We start from the raw sequence: 24,878 nt of genomic DNA, 5'->3' as shown, positions 1-24,878 counted from the left end.
ATTATGCTTATGCAGTATAAAAATAGGAAAGTGATTAGAGGTAATTCACCAAAAATCATTTCAAAGGAAAAGGTACATGTACTGTATTACATATAATAATGTGTATTACCACTGTCTTTTTATACATTGTTTCATAAAACAATGAGAATTTCCCTCAGTCAGCAGGAACTTCAAAATTAAATGAAAGATTGTTCCAATATAATTTGTAATCATATTTGAAAATGACAAAATTATGTCACTCACTTTGATAATCCACAATGAGACAGGTCCCACTTGTGGTAAATACCTTATTCTGATCCACACCTGGAGTTATAATTATATTTTGACTATGATCCATCCATGCATCCAACTCCCACACCCTCAGAGTGCTAGAATTTTTACTCAGATTTATATAACCCGTGAATCTGGAGATGCTAGATCTTCATATGCATGCATGTAGTTAGTTAATGTTACCATGCTCTCCATCACCAGAATGACCTAGTTTCATGTGTGTGTAGCGAGATAATCCATCTACAATCCCTCAGATTCTCAGATCTAGTGCATAACCAAACCTATCAGTTTCATAAATAAGTCAAACACAACAATTAAATAAACTAGAATTGGTGCTGTCAGAAACAACAGCACTGTATTCTCCAGACAGAATATTTCATGAGCACTTTGAACTAAACCACAATTTAGTATACCATTTGCAACACTCCTGAAGCTCAGGTAATAGAGCCTTGTTCGAAGGCACAGAACTCAAGGATTCAAATCACATGAACACACATAAATTGTATGTTTTCCTTTGATTGCCAGCATTGCAAGCATTTTTGGATAAAAGCGTCAGTTAACTATAAATTTGTGTCATATACGGAGCGCAAATGGGAAAAAAAATTGTCAGTGGGCCCTCCAGGGCTCTCTCTCTCTTTCACACACACACACACACACACACACACACACACACACACACATAAAATGTATAAGTACATGCACAAAAATATAAGCAATATAAATGACATTTCTAGACATTAAAACATACACAAAGGAATACAAGTAACCACTTAATTAATTACTTGTCATATAAGTATAATGTACAATAAATAAATAAATATACTTTCATATCACAACAAGGACTCACAGCGTTCAGGTAAAACACATTTATTAACATTTGCATTTCCAAGTGATCTATCCAATAGGCCTGCTGCTAGTATTTGTACAAGTTAGTGAGTGTGGGACAAGTATAACTTAGACAGCCAGACCAAATGACAAGGCTGTGTGGGGAATACAATGCTGTCGTTTCCTACAGCAACATGTCTCGTGTTCTTTGTGTTCTTAGATTTGATACTGCTACACACATCAAGCACTGGTTCACAGAGTTGCCCAGCATTTTTACCATGATAACCAGGACAGACAACAATCACGGATTTTCCATCATTGTCTAGTTACAATGCAAGCAATAATACCTTCCCAAAGAAGGGCCTCAATTACCTGCGTATTAACAGACACCCAGAGTCTAACTTCCATCCATCAATTTTCTGTACTTGCTTGTGCTATGCAAGGTTGCAGGGATCTGGAGTTTATCAAGGATGCTATGGGTGCAGGGCAGGGAATAACCCAGGATGGGGCACCAACTCATCACAGCAAAGCCATACTTAACATTGCTAACTTATCGCTGCCAACAATAATTTTGACCTTTTTTTTCAGTATATTCTACACAGCATTATACTATATAATATTATTATTTATTATTACTTATTACTTATTATTATTATTATTATTATTATTATTATTACTACTACTAGTAGTAGCCTATTATTATTATTATTGTTATTATTATTATTGATAATAGTCATAATCATCATTATCATCATAAATTACTACTCCAAATCATTCTTCAAAAGTGAGAACATGCTCGGTGAGAACAGTCCGCATTTGAACAGAGATGGGGAAGGCTTAGTTCTGTATAGAGATGGTTGGAACTGTCTAATGTTCTTAAAAGTGGGTGACGAACTCATTCCGTGAAATGATCGAACACACGCTGGACCCCCAAAACCCCATTTAAGAGTCGGAATCGCTTAAACCGATTTTATATTACGCGATGAGGTCATTTCTTTTACTATTACACTCATTTCAACAGCGTATAACATTTTTCTTAATTTCAAAAATGTAATAAAAGAAACAAGTGTAAAGTAATATATTGGTAGTGGAAAACAATATTCTTACCCAGAGTTTTTAATGTTTCTTGTGCCTTTGACTGAACCACCTTGGCGCCATTCTTTTGCTCAGTTACTGCCTTATTCTCACTGCCCAGCATGATGTCCAAATTCTTCACTTTCTCCTTGTTATGTTAATGTTTCTGTGTCACTTTATCACAGCTTTGGGAATGAACTCCGTTTCTGGTCCCCTACAGCACAAACTGAGCCATGAAGCTGTTCCTCCAAGTGTCCACGCAAAGGTTTTCCTTCAGAAATGCTGCGCAGAACTGCCCTCGGAGGTGATGTCATGAAAATGCCGGCTTTTGAATATCAAAGCCAAGCTGTACACCAGTCCGCTTCAATACTAGGCTGTGTAGCAGTGCCGCACAACAAATTCAACGTAAAGCGATTTCCGCTGCAGTTGACCATATTTATGCGTTTTTCTACCAATCTGCATAAATACGCAGCTATTACAATTAAATATTTATTTATTACGTTATTTCATTCTAATGTACGCGATCAAAATGATACTTTGAAGGTTGAAGCAAGGTTTTAAAGACTAGGCTCTAGCCGAACAGGCTCACCAAATGAGGATAGGAAATCAATACCAAAAGAAGAACAAAAAGGTCTCATATCACAAATTCATCTTCAATATGTTGTCCACACTGTTACAATGAAATTATATGGTACATGGAACTGTTAGGTGAGAAAGAACTGAATTGTCCGGGCTATTGCAAAATCAAGTGAAGAAACACGTGATAAAGGATGACAGCAGGATTAACGATTAGTTGTGTGTATATCATATGACGCAATCATGAACATTAGCGTCATACCATTCAGGGCTATATATTGCCATCTAGCGTTCATAAGTAGTACTTCAAAAAATCTCGCTGTAACTTTGAAGCTTTTAGGAACTCTGGAAATGTTAAACAATACAGTGTGTACCACATTGAAAACAGTATATTTTTATACATATAATAAGGGAAACAATTAACAATCGATATATTAAATCTTAATAAACAACGTAACGCACTATCTAGACTAGCAATGGAAGATATTTGTAATAATGATCAGTATTTCACCATTTCAGTTGAAGAGATGATAACGAAATGAAAGTACATGTTACGTAGTATACTTATTTGAGACTGATCTAAAAATCGACACTTTTTTACGGGTGTAGTTCCTCTCATTTTTGTGCAACAATGCGCCACTGAGAGAAAGAATACTGTTTTGTGGTTTTCCCATACGGCCTCCATTAAATCAATTATTGCTCCAACGTTGCTAGACCTTGTCCATCCTTATGGAGAAATAAAAAGGAAACTTGACTGGATGCGTATGCGACTTCAGGCAGACTGCCATCTATTGGAATGAATATTATGTCTGTAAGTAATAAATAACCCCACTCTGATCTATATATTGTGATTATTGCGAGAAACATAAGAGAAACAGAAACGCATTAATCACGTAATACAAACTGACAATGCCTGGTTTTATGAAGGGCTTGTGCAACATAAAAAACTCAGATCTGCAAATAGATTATTCTCGAAAACGAACACAGCTAGCCCTATTTATACACAGCAAGAGGGCAGCTGATAAATTTCACACGCCAATCATAAAAATTGCAGTAGCGGCACAGTTTGAAGAGCCTTGTGTGATGTTTGTACTCTTAACCTTTACTCTCAAACACTGTTGTATAGTAGGTGGACAACATTTAAAAGCACAACTTTTAATGAACCAATAATAACACGGTGTTTTCCACTGCAGTGTGCCTTCTAAATCTCCAGGGACAGAAAAAGGGACCTTGTAGGAGGCCATTAAAAAAGCTTGCTTTCATTGAATGATGAGAGTTTACTGCGGTGTCGGGATTGGTTGAAAGCTGGGCTAACCCGCCGGAGGAGGGACTTTGAGGGTTATCACGTGACATGTCGGAAATAGTTTTTTTATTGAGCAACACTGTATAAGGATTCTCGGAGTTAGGGTAGGCGGGTGATCGGCATTTATTAAGGGTCGTTGTTTGATGTGAGAAATGCGAACATATTAAGTGGTTCATTGCAGCAAGTTCTTTCTTCATGTAAATATCTCCTTGCACCGCGATGGCACCTGCGATGGTGTTGTGTGATAGCTAGACCGGTTAGGTTATACTGGAAGGAATGTGAGCCCAGCGCCAGTGCACTCCGCTTCGCCGGTAGTTACGCTGATGCTGTCACCTCTCTGTCTATTGAGCTGCCTCAGTAATAAGATATGCGATCGTTCGGTCCTTGTGACGAAGGGATACAAAATTCTTTAAAAGTAAATGACACTTTGTGCAAAGTAACAGTACCTGTGTTACAGTCTGCAACACTCCGCAAATTACATGCTCTAGCAAATAAAAAGTTAGAAAGGAAGAACTGTCATTCTAAAAATATAATTCTTCAAGTTAAAGGATAATTTCTTCTGCTGAACCGTAAGCATTTCAGGGCTGGTTAGCTGAGCTAAACAATGTGACTTTGGCTTTGTGTCAAGCAGGTGGAGTATCGCCCGGCTGCCGGTGTGAAAGGGGAGACGCTCTTTCTGTTCCCCCGGCTGGATGCCGCGGGACACCTTCTCCGGGAGAGGTCCTGCATCTCCAGCTGCCGGGACCATGACGGAACCTAAAGAACACTTTCAGAAGCGCTTCCAGGCCGCCGTAGATGTCATCCAGAAGTTACCTAAAAACGGTAAGATGAAATGGTACCGGCTGAGTGAGTTTTATACTTTAATGACTGAAGTGTTTTCGTCTATTATTTGCGTTGTTGGACTTATGGGCTACTTAATTTGGCCACAACACAGGTCTGCACGTGGTAAAATAAGTACTTCATCTCGTAGTGTTCTCTCTCTCTCTACGTGTGTGTGTGTGTGTGTGTGTGTGTGTGTGTGTGTGTGTGTGTGTGTTTGACGTGGTGAGGACCATTTCTTTTGGTCCCCACAAGGGGAAATTCAAGTTTTATAAAATGTATAAAATCTGTGACTGCAGTTAAAAAAAAAATAAAAATAAAATAAAAATGCCAAAAGACATCCAGTCAAAAGATTTGTATTTCTGGTTAGTTGTGGTTAAGGGTTGTTATTATTGTTAGGATTTGCCCATAGAAATAAATGGACGGTCCATAGAAAGATATGATTACAGGTCTCTCTCTCTCTCTCTCTCTCTCTCTCTCTCTCTCTCTCTCTCTCTCTCTCTCTCTCTCTCTCTCTCTGTGTGTCACTGACGAGATGCCTAGATTTAATTAATTATATATTGCGCAAACTTAATTACATATATTTTGTATAAAAATGGCTAAATATTGTTTAAAGGCATTAATCTCATATCACTTTTTCATTTTTCACTTTCATTATCAAAATTGTGTGAATAATACTAAATTACCTGGTTTTTATGGTATTAAAATGGTGAAATGTCATTCTCTTAAGTCAGTCCTGACTTAAAGTCAATGAAAACAATTGTTTGTAAAATGATCAAAAAATTTTAAATCATGAATTATTCTGACACATTTTTTCAAGTCACTTGGTAAGCATTTAAAATTTTTGACATGATACACCTTTAAAAATTAATTAAGAATTAATATCCGAAAACACGTTGTTCCACAAAGGCAAATTGTCCTTAATGCCATTCAATAAAACAAAGATGTGAGATAATTTTGAATTATGGTAATGTGACTTTAGTCGGGGGAAATGTGGTAGTATGACTCAGAAAAGATCCCCAAAGAACACCGAAGTTGGAGGTAAATTTTATATTTTGCTCCTGAATTTAAGAGAATTTCACCTTTTCCTTATGTGGTACCATGTGTCTCAGATTTGAGTGTCATTTGGTCAAATGTCCAAAAAGTTTTCACAAAATTATATATTTTAGAAATAATAAGTTAGAGATAAAATGTATAAAGAAAATTTCTAAATCAAATTCAAGGTCATTGTTGGTAAAAGGTGGCACACAACTGCCTGTTAGGAATGAATGCTGTCATTCAACAAAACGGAATTTGTCATTTGATGGCAATTTGTCCGATTGCAATCTCTGACACAGAGATTAACTGATATGTTAACTGATTTATTTAATTCTTAATTCTGACCTGTGTGCATGTGTGAGCAGTGCTCCCAGAAAGTCTTGGGATGCCTGTTGCAGATTTATTGTTGTCATAATGTGTCGTAATTTCTTTTGATTTGTGCAGTTCTGTCTTTGCCATTTTGCTATTAACTACAGTTATAGTCATTGGCTCCCAATGGATACTGAACACGTTTGGTATTTATATTATTGCAAAGGTGTTACTAATTTAAAAATTCCCAATGAGACTGCTTGTCATAATTTTTTTTAACTCAAAACAGTTCTTTTTGAACTATAATCTGGGTTACAAAAAGGGCCCAAAATGTGATGATAATCTGTTTTTTTTATGCTGTGGGGACCATTTTTTGGTTCATACTGTCATGTCCGGCTCGTACGATCCTCGTGTGTGCCACGCCCCCCTGATTATCCACGTGTGCTTCCCCAATCGTACTCCAGCTGTGTCTTGTTATTTTGATTGAACCTTTTAAGTCTAAGTCTTGCCTGTGTCCGTTGTCTGTCATTGATGTTTGTCGATGTGTTCTGTCCTGCCCTTGCCCCGATTAAATCCCCGTTTACCCCGAAGTCTGCCTGCCTGCCTGTTCCTTGCTCGCTCTCCTGCCTGAGCGATCACCCGTTTTACCGGCGATCGTGATACATACAGAGGGAAATTTGGTTTTATAAAAATCTGGGACTGCAATGAAAAACTTAAGATGCCAAAGGTCTCATATTTTGTTTGGTTACTTATGTTTAAAGTAGAGGGTTATATTGTACACTGGAGCATATATGGCTAAAGACTATTTTTACAGAAAATGTTGCTTAAAATGTGCAGCTGCATCTACAAACTTGAATTCCAAAACAGCTAGATTCTATAGAACAGCTGAATGGAATGGATTTATAATGCAAATATCCGCAGGCGAGTGCTAATTCTGCTAGCATTTGATGCTTGCATAAAACGGTCATTCTCAAAGACGTGCTATAACATTAGGAAACTGACACATGATAAATCATGATATACACCATGTAAACAGTAAATAAGTGTCTCTGGTTTTCTTTTACTCTCCAAACTCAGCCTTCTGCAGTGGAAAACCAAAGTATGCTGGAATCATGTTGTAACTAAACTCTCTTCACGGTACAGTTTGAGTACGGCTCGATTCCAGTGTGTCAATGAAAAATCGCCAAATGTATAATGTCCTGGATGAGTTGGCAGAATCTAATGGCACATGCTGGAAGTCCAGACAAGAAGTGTTTTTATACTGGTCATCTGTGGTTCCCCCTCCCCAGGTGTCTACAGGCCTTCCTATGATGTCATGCTACGCTTCTATGGCCTGTACAAGCAGGCAGTATGTGGTCCCTGCAGAGCATCCCGGCCTGGGTTCTGGGACCCTGTTGGCCGCTACAAATGGTGAGCAGCATGGGGCTATGTAATATTCAGATTGTTTTATTGGTCAGGCTGCTGCAGCTGACACTATGTTGCTGTGCTAAATGAACTCTGATGTTAACGGTAGGGATGCTTGGAGTCGCCTGGGGGAAATGAGTAGTGAGGCTGCCATGACGGCATATGTGGAGGAGATGAAGAAGGTGGCAGAAGAGGTCAGAGGAAGTCGCTACACTGATTCTCTGAATTTCAGCATGTCTGTGGGACAGGGGGTTAGTGGCTTGCCAGCTTCCATCAGTCTCTGTGATGCTTCATTTTGGTGTCGTCCTGTATGACCACTAGTGTGGTCTCTTGTGGTATTTTTGGGTTGCTATGGCGCTGTGTACATATGAATGTCTATGCCTGTACTACTACTGACTGGCACAAACCTGATAACCAACTTTTCAGTTGATCAACAACATTCCAGTGAATGAGAAGACTGCTTCCCTGTTCCACTACTTTGAGCCACTGTATCTTGTCATCCATGACATGCCTCAACCACCAGAGGCACTACTCAGTCTCAGGGCAGGTCAGTATGTGCAGTTTGAAAGGGACCAAAGCACATAACACTTAATGGTAAAGTAACCTTAATAGCTCTGTGTGTTCATTTAGAGCTGGAAGGGAGTGTTCAGACTGCCACTCCAGCAGATGCAGAGTTGAAAAAGACTGAAGAGGAGACCACAAGTAGACGAGATGACTATCCCAGGAATGGCAGTGCTCTTCGTGGTAAATGTTTCTATGGGACTTACTAGCCTTGCAATCATAAGCTATGCTTACCCACTTTTTTCTTACTTCTGTTGGATAGAAATTATAATGTTTACTGCTATACAAAAGGAAAAATGTGATATCTGCTTTACTTTATTGTAGTAAAGGTAAATGTGTTATTAAATATCTTATTTGCATAGTGTGTGTGAATCCAGCCCAGAGACAAATATGTCTCTTTCACTGTAGAACCTGCCTCCCCTGAATACTTAGTGGCAACAAGTGATTCTGAGAACGAGATCTTCTGCGATTCATTCGAGCAGCTGGATCAGAATAAGGTACAATGACAGTGACCATAGACATAGTTCATCGGTTACCAACAAAATCCTTTCAAACCCCACAGTGGTCCTATTAACCATGGATTTTACTGAAATGGTGTACACATCATTGGAATTGACTTACCAAGTTCCAGGCTAATTTCCTGGGAGCCTCCAGACTAGAGCTGTAATGGTATGTGTATTCATCATGTAAAGTTCGGTACATTATTTTTGGTTTGGTATAATGAAATGATTGAATACATTTACCAAGAGACAATATAGCAATGGAAATGTATGAAGATGAAAATAATGCTTTCTATACCCTTCAAAGGACAAAGGAACAATGAAGATACATACTTTTACACATAATGTGTTTACAATGAAAAATATTATATCAAGTTCCTGCAATGAGAAAAAAATAATTATTAAATAATATCTTAGCCTATTTTGGGTACTCAACGCCATACATCCTGTACTTGTTTGGTGCGCTGTTTGAAACTTATGAACCATGTCTGGAATTTTTAAACCTTTTTTTTCCTGACTATGGCAAACCTGGGATACAGGGTTTCCACTGTAGTTGAATGGACCAAGACAGTCGGATGGCTCTGGCATACTGAACTTGGATATGCTGCTGAGAGCACATCTAACATACTAACTCATTTGAGACAAAGTCACCTGAGTGGTCAAAAATGGCCTTTGCAAGTTAGTCTCCCCATGGCATTTTGCCACAAAATTCGGCCATCCATTTTCTGTACCTGCTTGTCCTATGCAGGGTCACGGGGGTCTGGAGCCTACGGGCACAAGGTCAGGAATATCCCAGGACGGGGTGCCTATTGCCAAGGAATTCAGGCCAGGCTAAAAAGTAATTATGGCTAAAAAGGTGTTTATTGTTACAGATACAAGACCCATACTCAGAACATGAGATTTTAGTGGGATTTAGTTCATTATGATTTTTATAATGATGTTGTATTTTTGATTTTTAAATTATAAGAAAAAAAAACTTTATTTATGCATATTTATTTTTAGAATGTGGAAATAAGCACCACTTTTTTTTCGTTATTCAGACACGTCGACAGTGCATTGCCTTTGGTTTACAACATTCCATAATTGCTTGTGTCTGCAGTTTTAATAATAAATAATTTCAAAACAAATTGTATTTTCCCTGCTGTACTGAAAATGCACCAAACCAAAAAGTTTGTTCAGTACCATGACTTTTGTGTATCGTTACACCCCTACTCTACCCTACCACATAGGGTGTGTGCCAGTGGAGGACATTTGAATAGTTACACTTATGAGTGAAGACCCAGTGTCTCATAACAATTGGGCACAATTCCGTGCCTCATTGTCCCAGGCAACACAAGTGGGAGCTGGACAAGGTGGAGAAGGAGCAGGGGAAAGATGGGGTCCACCAAAGAAAGGCAAGAGTTTGGGCAGGGAACCACACCATAGATGGAGGGAAGAGATGCGTGAGTCCATGTTTCACTGAACCCTATTATTCAGAAATGGATAGTCAAATTGCCCAAAGATTTCTGCTGATTTGATATTAGCTGCTTGTAAATCTTTAGATGCAGAGTTGCAGGTACTCCTGTGCCATTTCCCTAGGAGGCAGACCACACGGCAGAATGCAGCATGCTAACGAGGGGGCCTCTGGAAATGGAGATGAAGATGGGGACAGATGGGAGGGTGGTCCATCAGGACAGCGTGAGATGCAGATGCAGCAGGAGATCATCTTTGCTCTGCGGCAGTTGCAGGAGGACATGCGCAGTGTGATGGAACGACTGGAGGCTGTGGAGAGGCTAACTGCTGCACAGGTAAACTAGCATGTGTGCATTTGTGGTATTCTCTATACAAGATTTTTTTTCCATTTCATACCTTTTCTCTAGGTGCGTTGAAGGGTAACAACTCCTTTATCCCTAGATGTAGACCAGTTGTCAAGGATTCCTACATCTGGCTGCATTTCCACTGGGCAGTCTGAGCTGTCCTTTTCCTTGTCTGCATCATATCAGATAACTAGGCATTGGCTCACAAAACACATAACCAGTACATCCAGGGGTATGCTGCCAAAACAATTATTAATCCTCTGGGGTCAAGTGCAGTTTTTGCGTCTATTTCAGTTTATATCTCGCTGAAATCTTTATGTAGAAACATGAAAAAAAATGCTGACTAAATCCGTAATCTGTCTTCTTTTCAAAACGTCCATTGTGGGAAGTATTAAAGTTTTTTTAATTAGCTAAAATGGGCAAAAAACCAAACCATGTCACCTTTCTTAGTTTTACCTGCATCAGGGGCGTGTGGTGCCACCCACACCTGAAGATCGCTAATCACATTCTAAATAGCCACATTTCTGCATATTCAAATTGCATTTGCATGGTAATTTGATGAACAATGCAATGGTGAAATGCGATCCAGATAAATCCCCATCTGCGCCATAAAAGGTGGGGAGTGCCCAGGTGTGAATGGCTCATGCATACACATGAAAGTTGCTACAAATTCAATGAAAGGAGCCAGAAATAGTGACATGAGTTAGGTTTTTCTTATTCATTTACCAAACTGAATGCGTGACTATGCCCCAGTCAGTGAAAGTGTGTTCCCTACCCCTAGACCCCAGAGAATTAATGAAGGGGACACTTGTCAAAAGTTTGTCTTTTACTGTACCCTGTACTGTACTGTGTTCTAGACTCAGGGCATGGATTGGAGGTCTACTGACCATCTGTCAGCAAGTGGTATGGAGGTAAGGTAACAACTTAGTGTGTGGATTAGTTTTTATTACATTATGAGGACCAAATATCCCCCACAATGTGATAAAAACCTGTCATTTTGACATTGTCCTGTGAATGCAATTGAAAAAGTAAAAAAGGCAAAACCCTCGTATTTTGTTTGGTTACTTATGATTAAGGTCAGGATTGGGTAGAGGTTAAGGTCGTCATGTACAGATTAGAGTATAGCGATATAATTGCAAATCTGTGTGTGTGTGTGTGTGTGTGTGCGCGCGCGCTCGCTCAGTCCAGGGACAACCCTGCATGTTCTGGTGCCCTTGGCAAGATTCCGCTGACCACCCCAATCCCCAGCAGAAAGCAAATTTTGCCAGTTCATTTATATTTTAAACATTTTAGTAGCACTGGCTGCTAACCAAATGTGGAAAGTTCAGGCCCAGAAAGTACAAATCCACGTCAAGATTTTGTTTCAAACAACCAGTTGAGTATAAAGAGTGACAGTCATAGAGTACTCAACCGGTTGGTTGAGACAAAACTTTGGTCTATATTTGCATTTTCTGGACCTGAACTTTTCACCTCTGCTGCTAACGTCTCGCATCTGTTATACAAGAAAGTACTGGAGTATTAAAACTAGTGTAAACAACTGTATGTTACAGAATGCAAACCAGAGGTATTTCTTCAAATTTTTTTCCTACTTGATGTTTTGTGCCCCCTAATCAAATGGTACCCTGGGCGATCGCCTATGTTACCTATAAGGCGGACCAGTCCTGGTCGAGTTTCTCCCCAGCTGTAAGGGGCAGTGCTTGTTGTGACCTTCTTCAAACTACCTTATTTTTCGGACCATAAGGCGCACCGGATCATTAGGCGCACTATAAATAGCTGTGTCAATTTTCATAAACAATGCGCACCGGATTGTAAGGCGCATCAATTAAGTGAGACAAAGCGGCCAGATAAGTCAAATATTACTCAATTTATTTATTATAAGGTCAATAATTTCAATAACTCTCAACATTTTTCAGTTGTAATTCATGAAATACGAAATTAACTGAATAATTTCAAAAACTCAAAAATTTTCAGCTGTAACTCGTGAAATACAAAACAATATACATACTTGTCAGTTCATTCCTCTTCCACAAATCCTTCAAAATCTTCACTATCAGTGTCTGAGTTAAACAGTTGTGCGATTGTGGCGTCAAGCACATTATATTGATTTGCATATCACTCGCTACTGCTGTTGCCTTGAGTCGAATAGTGACTGTAGAGACGCTTCTACCGGCTGCTCTCTGTTAAGACCCACTGTTCAATGTTGTCCTCCAACTTTGGCCATCTTGCTTTGTTCCCGCGGAAACCTTTTTTAGTCTTCTTTACTTGGCGCAGGTCGTCTGCTTGCTTCCTCCACTTACGTACCATTGATTCGTTAATATTAAATTCTGTCGCAGCTGCTCTATTTCCATGTTGATCTGCATGACTGATGGCCTTAAACTTGAATTCTGCTTCGTAAGCATGTCTCTTCACAGGAGCCATTTTGGGGTCATTAAATACACACGACAATGTTACGGTAATTATTATGTCAAAACATAATGTGTATTACTCCGCGAGGCGGCAAAATCCCATGGGCAAAATACTCAGCGGCGCAGCTAGGTCCGTAAACACGGCTGGAAGTGATACACGAGGCGCACCAGAATATAAGGTGCGCTGTTGATTTTTGAGAAAAATATAGGCTTTTAAATGCGCCTTATGGTCCGAAAAATACGGTACTAATATTTAAACTGTTGTGTCAATATGGCACAATGGACATTGAACTCAATACTACAAATACTGCATGTAGCTACACTGTGAGGACTGGTTTACAGATTAATTCTGTCACTGGGATGTGTAAAGTGTGATGGATAGGTGGTGGGGGGCAGCATGGTGGTGCAGTGGTTTGCACTGTTGCCTCACACCTCTGGGACCCTCATTAAAGTCTCCACCTGTGTCACATGTGTGCAGAGTTTGCATGTTCTTCCCATGTCATCGTGGGGTTTCCTCCGGGTACTCCGGTTTCCCCCCACAGTCCAAAAACATGCTGAGGCTAATTGGACTTGCTAAATTGCCCGTAGGTGTGCATGTGTGAGTGAATGGTGTGTGAGTGTGCCCTGCAATGGGCTGGCCCCCCATCCTGGGTTGTTCCCTGCCTCGTGCTATTGCTTCCAGGATAGGCTCCGGACCCCCCGCGACCCAGTAGGATAAGCGGTTTGGAAAATGGATGGATAGATAGGTGGTGGTTTTCTTTGTCATTACAAGTAATAGTGAAGATTTCTCCCTCCCCCACAGGAACGGTGGTGGTCACCATTCAGCATGTCTTCCCGTGCAGCATTGCTTCTGCTGCTTTGGCCCTGTGTTGTCCATTGGCTGATGTTCCTGTTGCGTCGGAGATACAGGAAATGAGTTTTGATGGCTATAAATAATTATCTGGTGAATTCTCTTAATTGATTTTCTGTAAGCTGGAGAAATATTCTGCATAATTTGTTTAACCGTTAGGTCTCATTCTGTACATTTTTTAATTTATTACCATAAAATCAAAAACAATGCTTTTTCATAGTTATGGAACCAGCAAAAGTAAAAAATGGTCTTCCATATGTTTTTATATATAGTAGCTATAACGAAGTTAACCTTCCACATGTACTAAGGAGGATATCCTGATTCAACACCTCAGCCATAAATTTTTGTGAGACAGAGGGCACCTAATATTTCTGAATTTGTGGGCTGCTGAAGTTCCAAAACTTCATTAAAAGCTGCACAGGATATTTTGAATGTACTTTGTTCTCTGCTGTTCAGTTAATTAAAAAGACTGGTACCAAAGTATAGTTTTAGTTTGATCGTTTTACTAAAATGTTTCATAAGTTAACTAAGATGTGCACAGAGTTGAAATGTTTTGATTTTTTCAGAAAGTTAAATCTGTCAGGCTGCAAAAAGGCTCACGGAACAGAATTGGTTAAAAGAAGAACTAGGAAACATGACTGATCTCGTTATTTCACTTTCGGATGTAAGGCCACTTAAAAAAAATTGGTTCTCATCCCCGCCCGACCCGCTGAAATGCCTCCGACCCGAATTTTTTTTATTTTTATTTCGTAAAAATCTGATGGAAAATGCCCAAGAATGACGAAATTTGAATTACCCGCGCATTCCACATCGACGATTGATCCACATTGTGTAATCCTAGTCTTGGAATGGTTTCATGAACCTAAATTTGTCTCTACCTGATATGGGCTGGTGCAAAGATTTAAATCTGGGGAAGTGATGTGGTACATGTTCTAAAGTACTTGTTTGTAGAGTTGCATTTCCTTGTTGAACCATTCAGGTTCCTGTATTTTGTAAATTCCTCGTGTTTTAACATGTTTTAATACACTTTCTTTCTAGATATATATTTTAAAATCTTGGTTGTTCATTTAGAATGGGAATGACAAACAGAATATTGGTTTCAAATAGTATCATTTTTATATTCACGAATGAAACATCAGCATAAAGTATCCAAATCCATAGTTGGGAAGGCATTTATGAGATACACATGGATCAAGGAATTTACATTCTTGTATTTTCTTACATTTAATATATTTGAAACACAACAAACTGGAAGAACTGAGGAGGCGTACTAAGTAGGTCTGCTCTCTTCGGTATGTATTTTCAAATATGTATTTTCTTACATATTTGAAAGTCCAAACAGTCAATCAAAATTTGTAAAAAAAAAATAAAATAAATAATAATAAAAAAATCCCTCCCGCCCGACCCACCCCCTCCAAAAAAAAGGACGAGAACCAATTTTTTTTAAGTGGCCTAATAAAAAAAATTGTAAATTATGAACCGATAACAAAGATGTAATAAAAATAGGCCTTGTTTATGAACGTATTTCTGTCACCCTCCCATTGTCTCCACTTTTTCCACATTTTGTATTAAAACGAGCAAAACAAAATTAAAAAGGGTAAATTGAAAATATTTCAGGCAAGTAAATCAAGTGAATCGTATGAACTACAGGCTTCCATTACGCGTATTTTAATGCAACAATTCCAGCGTTACATTATAATTGGTTTTGAAATATGTGGTTTACGTTTTGGCTTTATGCAGTCTTGCACACAATGGTTACGAAAGCGCCTGATGCTCTCAACACATGCAGACACACATGAGCTCACTGGGTAAAAGCAGGGCAAGCATTTTCCTAGCTATTGAATATGGGGAATTATGCAGGCCTACTTCGAGTATGTTTCGTTGCAAGACATTACCTTCAAAGAGCATCTGGTTCCCGTGTAAGTGTGCATGCTGTAACTTGGTTAACTAAAACAAGTTAATTTTTAAGCATCGATATAGTAATTTGGCACAAATTCCAGACAATATTTACAAAACTAAAATTGTTCGTACTAGTATTTGCACACATTAAATGTGAACACTGCTGTGTTTTACAAGCACTACGGATCATTGATGGGCGTCAAATGTTACTTTTGTTACAAAAGCACAGTAAATAACTACGGTTATTATAGGCTGCAATGTGGAGCACCTGGGATCATGAAGACAACCTACAAGTAGTTTAAAGCATTCTGAAATACTCGGACATTTTCCCGGTTTGTCGCGTATCCAATATAAACAGCAATAACCACAATGGGCTGTGTGATTTTTGCGTTGAACTGAAATAGAAAAAAAATTCAGACCAACAGTACTCATTTTCACAAGAAATATAGTTGCTGGCATCAAGAAGGCAACAAATGATCTGAACAGAAACCATAAGTGCGCGCGTTTTGTTTATAAGTATAGATCGAAATTAATCAACTTGTAATAGAACATCCTAACCACCCAAACTTTAATTTTAACAATTACATAAGGTCCTAATATTTTGCAGCAAACTAATCCATTTAACAGTTTTTTGTGTGCCAAGCAGGCAAGAATGTCCATGAAAATAACATAAATTAACACGATTAGTTGGCGCGCATCATTCTTCTTTCATTTATATTAATTATTTTACAGTATATATACTGTGGCGCCGGGCTGACCGAGTCATTGCGGTAGCAGAGAGAGACAGGGAAACCTGCTTGCTGGGGAAATCACAATCTTTACTAAGCGTCCTTAAAAACAAGAGGCACCGAAACAACAGAACGCACAAATGGGAAACAATGTTGTCAAACGCCGAACTGCAAGATGCACACACGGTGGGAGATTTACACAAGTCAAATACACGGGAGGATCGGACCGGGTACACACAAAACATGAGCAAACACACGCGCGACAATAGAGAAATGCAACCATTAACACTGACACACAAGGGCTATGCTGGGACATGCGCCCCGCCGGTGCTACAATATGTACAGTTTCTTAAAGCTAATGTTTCCGTAAAATAGACTCTCTAAAATATGTAGCGACTTGTACCCGCAAGCTTTCGTTGTCCGTCAGAAGTAGACGAGCCCAATTACTACCGCAAACACAATGGTAATATCACGACTAATAAATGTCATAGTGGATGCTTATTTGAGTTGAATTGCCTGTTGACGCGAACTACACCCGCTTGTTAATACTGTTTTAACGTTTCCATTCACATTCCTTGGAGTATAGAAAACAACGTAACACTTCACATTGGAAATAAGGCCTTCTTTATTGTAACAAAAACTTCTACATCAAGAAATCAATTGTTTTCATTCATTATTACAAATACGTCATTGCAGAAGCACTACTTTCTATGGCGTAGTCCTCGAATCTCTGGCAAGGGAGAAATGGTGTACGTGTAGTGGTATTTCAGACGATGCTATTCTTACATGTGCATTCGTGTGATACCTTGTTAATTAATTCTTTATTAAATCAAACAGTAGAAACTATCTTATATTCATCCATAAAATTGCTTTAATGTATTAAAAAGCAAAACGTAGTCACCCTTTCAGTGTGTTTGGTACTGCCCACCACGTTTTTGCCGGGACTGCTTTCCTTAAACGAAAACCGAATTTAACATTGCCAAACAAGATGACCAATTAGCAAACGCATTTCGCGTAGCAACATCGCAATTGCCATTCTGGCCAATGATTGAGCATAGAGGGTTGGCTAATATAATAAGCTTCTAGTATGGAATTATAGACTTTGTAGTTTTTTTAAATTCAGTTTCAATAGTTTATATATATTTTAAAACTACAATTCCCACAGAATCGCTAACCCCAGAGAGTATACGGCATGCGCCGTAACAGTGGCGGAGTTGGTATATAAAAGATCCCCTGCCACTGTAAACCAGTAGTACATTGGCTACTGTGTTTCGTATGTGGGGGTTTTGCTGGTATAATTTGGTGACCGTACGGTAACGAAAACATTAGATGTAACTGGAAAATCAACGGCCTTGAAATCTAAAACGCATGGGACATCTAGTTCCTGTCATGCTAAAATAGGCTTATAACAAGATGTAACTTTTTAAGAAATCGAATTTACACACTCAATACGTAAAACCTGTTTTAATTGTCTTTATTTTGCACGGTGAAGTTTTAACTACAATGTCGGACCCTAACGACCAGAAGACTCATCACCTAACTTCACATGCACCTTCAGGTGAGAATGCTACTAATGGAAATGGCGGTATGCATTGCTGCAATAGGGGGCGATATAGAGCTTTCCAGCCAGAAATTTGTAACATTAACCGAATGGACGAGTCTCAGATGCGTGGAGGACAACTGGAAGTGTTTCCTACACAAGTAACCACGGACGCGGGATCTGTCTGCTCTGTCTGTTCTGACCCTGCTCCGTCTTATCAGAAGCTAGAACAAAGTGATGAGCCAGAAGACGGCCGAGTCAGTGACGATAACAGCGGAGAACGACCTCAAGAGAACACCTGTAGTCAAGTACAGGGTGAGGGTGGCGATTACGAGGGAGTGAGTTCTTGTTCAGGTGGGGGTCTTCTCGATGCGCGACTAGGTAAGAAAAAGCACCGGCGGCGACCTTCCAAGAAGAAACGACGCTGGAAGCCATACTGCAAATTGTCGTGGGAAGAGAAGAAGGAGCTCGACGAGAGAGAGACGGCGCGGGCATCTCGGGTGCGAGCCGAGATGTTTGCCAAAGGTCTCCCCGTAGCTCCATACAACACCACGCAGTTCATTATGGAGGAGCACGACCGTGAAGAACCCGATCTTAACACTGAGCTGGGTGTCCGAAGATCGTTAGGGATCGGTCCCCTGGAAGAGTCTGCAAGTGATGATGATTATTTAGACGCTGAAGATGAGGATGATTGCAGCGGCGCTGGCAGCGATGGTATGGGCAGACCAGGAAATGCCGGAGGAGAGTTTCTTCAGCGCGACTTCTCCGAGACCTATGAGAGGTACCACGTTGAGACTCTGCAGAATATGACTAAACAGGAACTGGTGCAGGAGTACCTGGAGTTGGAAAAATGCATGTCGCGTCTAGAGGAGGAGAATAACCGGTTGCGGTGTGCCGGGGGAAGCCAGTACATCAGCGCCACGCAGCCGGATGCTTCACTCCTCAAACAGCTGGAAATGGAACTAGAAAAACTGCAAGCCCAAAACGGCGAACTGCGAAAGCAGAACAAACTGTACAGAGAGATAGGACTCCCTCCCCCTTCTGCAAAGTAACAACGGGACAAATCATGAAGTGGATTCAATGTAAATAACTCTCATGTGCAGTAGAAACGCTTAGTCGGTTTAATGACGATTAACTGAGTTTGCAGTAATTCCATTTTAACTTTAATGCCACGTTCAGACCCAAGCTTCTCATTTTCTTACTAGTAATGTAAACATTTGAGTTTAAGTGAAAGACTGAAGTACACAGAAGATTGCTTTACTCAGATGTATAAAACTGAATAGAACTGATGATAAACGTTTCATGTGTTACCAGAGAAGTTTTTCCTTTTAAGATTTTCGTTTGACAGCTTCTCTAGAATGGAGTTATTTCTACAATTACATTTGCAATTGTATATGGTTTATTTGTGAATTTCGGTTACCGTCTGTAAACCTTGCTATTACCGTCATCTTAGGTGGGTTTAAAGGATCACTTTAAGAGAAGATTTATAAAAATTAAATTTCTAAGATTTGTGTGATGGAATATAGGTAACAAACCCAGAGTGTCACAATGCAGGGTATAAGTTTTACTCCTGCAATCATGGCAGTAGCATCAGAATTGACATAGGCATTTGTGGGGGAAATGGCATACATTTTATAAAATTGGACAGTCTTACTGCATTGTGAACTTAAATACATTTTCGCCAGAAGCAGAAAGTCTTTGGAGTCTTCATTATCTCCCTGGAAATGTTACTTCATACTCAATGTAAATAGTCCCTGATATGCTGGCATTTAATCACAGTGTGCTGTGCCTTTTATTGAGTTTAGTTTCCTTTAACATACAAAAATTCATCACAGTGCATACTGGGTGCACAGGACTCTGAACAAAGATTAATTGTTATCCATGGGAAGATAATTACTTCAATCAGGAAAATGTCCAAATTTTTACAATTACACAGTTTACATATACTTTGTGCTGTAACTGGCATCTCTGGTGGGCAGTAAAGATTGGTGTAAAGGATAACTTTAAAAGAGGGTTTTTTGACTAATACTGGCATGGTTTTATTTATATATATATATATATATATATATATTGCAAGAGCACTGTGATTAAAAACTGTCCCTTAATAAACACACAATGCATGTTTTCTATTCTGTTCATTAATGTAAAATGAAATTGTCAGTACCAAATACATGGACTATAGACAATTATAATAGCTGCGTTGCCTAATTGTATGTTTTATAAAAGCATGAATTTAAACTGGCAGGATATTTATTTTAAAAATTGTAGGTATCAATGAACTAATCTTTCAGGACAACAGAGGCAAACAGCCCTTTAATTTGTGTTTGAATAGGGACAGTCTACGAGAATGGTGGTATAGCAGAAAACTGAATGATCTGGAATGTTTAGGATACAAAACTGGGGCTCTTGATGTGACTCATGTTAAAACACTGAGTATATAGGAGGAATCTGGAGTACCCAGAGGAAACTCAGAGTGAAACTGCATACACAGGGGTGGGATGCTAAATCAGCACTGTAAGAAATGGCTGTAAAATCCACAGTAAGTTACTATGTTGATGCGCAATTATTTACTGTACATATTTTCTACAGGAAAACACTATTTTGCTGAAATCCTTGTGGATGAACCAAAATCATAGAAATGGAGATGCTGCTGTAGGAAATCACAGCAATGGAGACTACCATAGAAAATCACAGTATCTCAAAGTATTACTGCATTTATGTCGATTAAATTCCGAAATTACTTTTAAAAATATATAAAATAGAAATGTAGATATTTAGCTGCTTATTTTTGATTTAAAACTAAAAACTAATAGTATATATAGTTATGATGCAAATGTATAGATTTTGAAATAGAACTTGCAAGAGCATGAATTAGTAACTCGAGAACATGAATTACTACGAGATAATGTTTTTTTTCTAGCATGACACCTAAGGGGTACGGATTATAACTGAAGAGCAGGAATTAGTAACTCGAGAGCACTAATTGTAACTTGAGTACAGGAATTACTATGAATTACTAATTACTATTTTTTTTCCATGACACTTAAGGGGCTCTATAGGTGCTGCAAGTTTTGACAAAGTAGTGCATTATTTAAACTGCAGTTTTGTAACTAGTCAGTCTGGCAATAAACATCCCTAATACCTTCCTCCTCTGACATGAAACATTTTACGCTGTTTATGTTAGATTTTGAGAATGGGTTTATTTATTCTGAAAGTTGCGCTATGAATTACTTAGTCTGTGCCACTGCAGTTTAAGAATGAACTCCCATGAAACTCTGTGCAGGCTGCTTTTATATTACTGTTTGCTATCATCAAGGACAAGTAGAACATTGCCAGATCACTAAATGGCCAAGCTGGTGTCTTTTAAAGGTACATGCTAATTTTTACCCAGCTAGCAAGCATTCGTTAGTTTACCAAAATGTCTTACATTTGTAAGGTTTGTGAATTTAGGACAATTTCAGTTACTGCAATTATGGGGCAATCACTGAAATTTTTAAATCTTTAGATTTTTCTTTTGAGGTCGCAGAATGTCCTGCTATATGTGCTACCCAAGGTGCACTGAAAATCCTGGGTTGCAAACTCTTGCACATCTGAAGTGACGCTCACACTTTCAGACTCTCACAACCCCACAAGAAATCTTACTGCAAATTTATATTATTCTATTATAACACTTAAATTCGCTGCATCATGTTACATACATGTAAATGAATATGCGGAGTTGTCTCAAATTGAAAATCTTTGGTGACACCGAAAATGCACTTATACCAATTCCACAGGCAGCTGTATAAAGAGGTCATTTAGCATGCAAAAAAGAATGATTGTAGCCTACAAATTTATCACCATTGCCTGAGCATCTTCAGTTGCGCATTAAAAATGTGCAAAAATTATGTTGCCCCTATACCAGCTGTTCCAGGTATTTTAGTGTTCATCCATCCTTCTCTATACACTTGGCTCTATACAGGCTAGGGTCACATTGTATTGGAGGTTTCACTGAAAATTTCAGTAAAAGCACATATTTTTGCCGCTAATGCCTTGTAGACAGAGAAAGTTTTCAGAAAACTACCACAATATCTGGTCCTGTTAGATTTTTTGAGAGTTATAACAACAGTGTAAAGTTTGACTCCATTTTCAATCAGCTGAAGTACTATCTTGTTTGTCAGCCAGGCATCCCTCCATATCTGGATCATGACTTGTTTGAAGGGGTTGTTTTAGTTGATCTTGTTTTGTACATCAAGCACTTTGTGACAACTGGAAAAAAATGTACTTAAACAGTAAAACCTCGGATTGCGCGCATAATTCGTTCCAGAAACATGCTTGTAATCCAAAACACTTGTATATTAAAGCGAATTTTCCCATTAGAAATAATGGAAACTCAGATTATTCGTTCTACAACAGAAAATATTTATAAAAAAATGATTAATACAAAATATAAAGTAAAAATACATAAAACAAATTAACCTGCACTTTACCTTTGAAAAGAATCGTGGATGGTGTGAGGGAGACGAGAGAGAGGAGAAGAGGAGGGTTATTTTGTAGGACGACTTTCACTATAACGGAATCACTGCTGTCTGTTGGCTCACTGGAATCTTTCTTTTTCTGCAACTTTAACAAGGAACCTATCCAATGACAGCCGCTTTTGCCTCCTTTTCTATTTCATGGAAATGTGGACATTGCATTGTTGTTAAACAGATTCATCGCTCGCGCTGCTACACCCTTATTCGGGTGGTGCTTTTCTACTAAATTTTGACTATATGAGTGAGGCATTACGCCTTAGACCGAGAATGGGAGACGATTACCCACAATCCCGCAGCGAGAGAGAGAAGAACCATAGGCTCAGTTGTGATCACGTGATGCTTGGTAGTCAAAGCGTATACGTAATACTTGTATTGCAAGACCTCGCTCGTTTATCATTTAAAATTTATTTTTAAAAATTGCTCGTATTGCAAAACACTTGCAAACCAAGTTACTCGCAATCCGAGGTTTGACTGTAGTTAGTTCAATAGGATCATATCACATTTCCCATATAGAGGTAGTGACGCTAATAACAAGCCATGTGAGGAAAAATCTGATGGATAAAAGCTGGCAGGCCATGCTGCTCAAAACTGGTGCCTCTTGCGTCTCCTTCCTCTTCTGATTGGGGACAGGATCAAAAACCTATGTGATGATGCAGTGTGGCAGTTATGTCTCAAGCTGAGAGAAATTGTGGATTTGATATGTGAACCTAATTTTTTTTTCTTGATACTATATTGATCCCTGTGGGGAAATTCTCTTTATGCCTCCCCCAACTTGCTTTCTGCAAAGGGCAGCCACCTGTAGCAGTGCCCAGGGAGCTGGGGATTGAGGGCATTACTCAAGAATATGCAGATGTGGCAAAGCCAAGCTCAAACCAGTGACCTTCTGATCACACGCTGCCCCCTTAAAATCAGGGGAAGGTGTGAATGCAGTTCCCCACTACCAGAAATTAAGCAGTCAAGATTACCATATTTGGGGAATTTGCAGGGGTCAGCACAGCCGCACTGCAATGACTGCGCCTAACCCTGGATGAACCACCTTCATGATCATGGTATATCCCCTCCTAGGTAAGTATCAAATCCATGCAAACCAAGTAGCATGTCTTATAATTATTATTGAGGGATATCTCCAGTTGAGAAGTACTTTATTCCCAAGAAGACCATCATATCCCAAGCACCATTACCTTGTTCACTACCCTGCCCTCATCCTCCATTTTGATCTTTTTATTAGACTATGGACACTACGATTTGAAAGCAAGCACACCTACTTTAAACAGTGTGTAAGGAAACTACATAATTAAAAAAAAAAATTCATAATTTTGCAGTACCTTGGCTGAAAGACATTAGTTGCTGGAAGCATATGTTCATGCTCGCAACTTATTTCCTTCAGGGCTTCAAATAGTGGAAGCAAATAAATTTGATGACCAACTATACTGGCATACAGAGAGCTGTCGGTCTCAAGGGCCAGAGCACACTATGGAAACAACCTCTGCCACATTCAAAGGCACACAATTTGAAAGAGACATGGCTCTTGTAATTCATCAATATGATTAATGGCTACCTATTTGGGAAAATAGTACTGACACTACTCAATCAGTCAAATGTGCATTTTGTTGTTGAACAATATCAGTCAGTCCCTGTTGCGGACCTTGGTGTGCATTGTTTAAAAAGCATGCATGAAACTTCTTATTAATTTTTGATTATTGATTATTGATTGCTGATTATTATCCATTGTCTGTATAATCAGTGTGGCCTTGACTTGATTGTCATGCACCATTCTGTATGTTATAGGTAAAAAAAAAGTATAGACTTTTTTCAGATTGTGCTGGATGGTGAAACTCTGGAAATACTAGTTGACGAGTTGGTATCAATAGTTGGTGTAGAAAGTGTAGATGATGTACAATTCATTAAAGAGGAAGATATTTGACATCTGCTCACACCTACTCGGTGCAGAAAACCTCTACGTTCCTTCTATCATTATAAGAAACAGTTTTTTCAGCACATTGATTTTACATGTAAATACTGAAACTTTTGTATACTTCAGTTAATATTGAACTATTTATTCATTAGACAGCATCACAGCACTTGACAGAGTTTCATAGGGGTACATTGTGGGTTTTCATGAGGCCAAGTGGTCATATCGTGCAACTGCCAGGCAGGTGGAGCATGTAGATGTCACAGTCGCTCGATGTTGGAACTAATAGACACGTGAGGGCACTCAAACAAATCGTGAAGGTTCCAGTCACCCAAGACAGAAAGAATCTGAGATCTGTACAACACCCTGTGTCATCCCGCACCATGTCTCAACGACTAGCATCAGCCAAACTACGGGTTCACTGTCCCATGCGTAGGCTGCCGTGAACACTAGCACAGAGAAGGCTATGTTTGGAGTAGTGTCATAATTGGGAGGCACGGGCTGATGACAAATGGTGTCATATCATGTTCAATCGTGAGTCTCGGTTCTGCATTA

The 24,878-nt window shown here is 39.2% G+C and overlaps 3 protein-coding genes and 1 non-coding gene across 11 annotated transcripts in view; 2 read left to right on the top strand and 2 right to left on the bottom strand.

Moving 5' to 3' along the window:
* The window catches only part of LOC125724113 (1-phosphatidylinositol 4,5-bisphosphate phosphodiesterase delta-3-A-like), a 38,002-nt gene extending 35,399 nt beyond the window's left edge, over positions 1–2,603 (bottom strand). The window contains exon 1 of the mRNA XM_049001061.1: positions 2,203–2,603. Coding sequence (XP_048857018.1) covers positions 2,203–2,293 — 91 coding nt within the window. The 5' untranslated portion in view covers positions 2,294–2,603. The remainder of the gene's footprint in view (positions 1–2,202) is intronic.
* Positions 2,604–4,094: 1,491 nt separating this feature from the next.
* Positions 4,095–14,213, top strand: acbd4 (acyl-CoA binding domain containing 4). Of its 8 annotated transcripts, none has more exons than XM_049001082.1 (11): positions 4,095–4,245; positions 4,680–4,870; positions 7,504–7,624; positions 7,728–7,812; positions 8,045–8,165; positions 8,249–8,362; positions 8,588–8,676; positions 10,007–10,121; positions 10,258–10,466; positions 11,333–11,386; positions 13,683–14,213. In XM_049001082.1, exons 2-11 carry the CDS (start codon positions 4,741–4,743, stop codon positions 13,794–13,796), a joined length of 1,152 nt encoding a protein of 383 aa, XP_048857039.1. In that variant the 5' UTR covers positions 4,095–4,245; positions 4,680–4,740; the 3' UTR covers positions 13,797–14,213. The 8 variants fall into 8 exon arrangements, with proteins under 8 accessions (XP_048857039.1, XP_048857031.1, XP_048857037.1 ...); XM_049001074.1 differs by having other exon boundaries at positions 7,728–7,869; XM_049001080.1 differs by having other exon boundaries at positions 4,099–4,152; positions 7,728–7,869.
* Positions 14,214–17,587: 3,374 nt separating this feature from the next.
* Positions 17,588–19,591, top strand: LOC125724124 (protein HEXIM1-like). The gene is made up of 2 exons (XM_049001084.1): positions 17,588–17,915; positions 18,119–19,591. The coding sequence occupies exons 1-2, from the start codon at positions 17,904–17,906 to the stop codon at positions 18,947–18,949; spliced, it is 843 nt and encodes a 280-aa protein (XP_048857041.1). The 5' UTR covers positions 17,588–17,903; the 3' UTR covers positions 18,950–19,591.
* Positions 19,592–23,320: 3,729 nt separating this feature from the next.
* LOC125724156 (U1 spliceosomal RNA) lies at positions 23,321–23,484 on the bottom strand. Its single transcript, XR_007387183.1, has one exon. It is a non-coding gene; the product is annotated as a U1 spliceosomal RNA (small nuclear RNA).
* Between the last annotated feature and the right edge of the window lie 1,394 nt (positions 23,485–24,878).

This window comes from Brienomyrus brachyistius, unplaced genomic scaffold (assembly GCF_023856365.1).
Source record: "Brienomyrus brachyistius isolate T26 unplaced genomic scaffold, BBRACH_0.4 scaffold55, whole genome shotgun sequence".
Taxonomy (NCBI): domain Eukaryota; kingdom Metazoa; phylum Chordata; class Actinopteri; order Osteoglossiformes; family Mormyridae; genus Brienomyrus; species Brienomyrus brachyistius.
The sequence above is the reverse complement of the archived record's forward strand: the minus strand, read 5'-3'. Positions and strand labels throughout refer to the sequence as shown.

Bases quoted from the DNA above. Each gene is read 5' to 3' on its own strand.
- acbd4 (XM_049001074.1), top strand. From the start codon at position 4,741: ATGCCGCGGGACACCTTCTCCGGGAGAGGTCCTGCATCTCCAGCTGCC. The intron at 7,870-8,044 runs GTTAGTGGCTTG...CCAACTTTTCAG, and splicing joins GCATGTCTGTGGGACAGGGG to TTGATCAACAACATTCCAGT. The intron at 10,467-11,332 runs GTAAACTAGCAT...ACTGTGTTCTAG, and splicing joins AGAGGCTAACTGCTGCACAG to ACTCAGGGCATGGATTGGAG.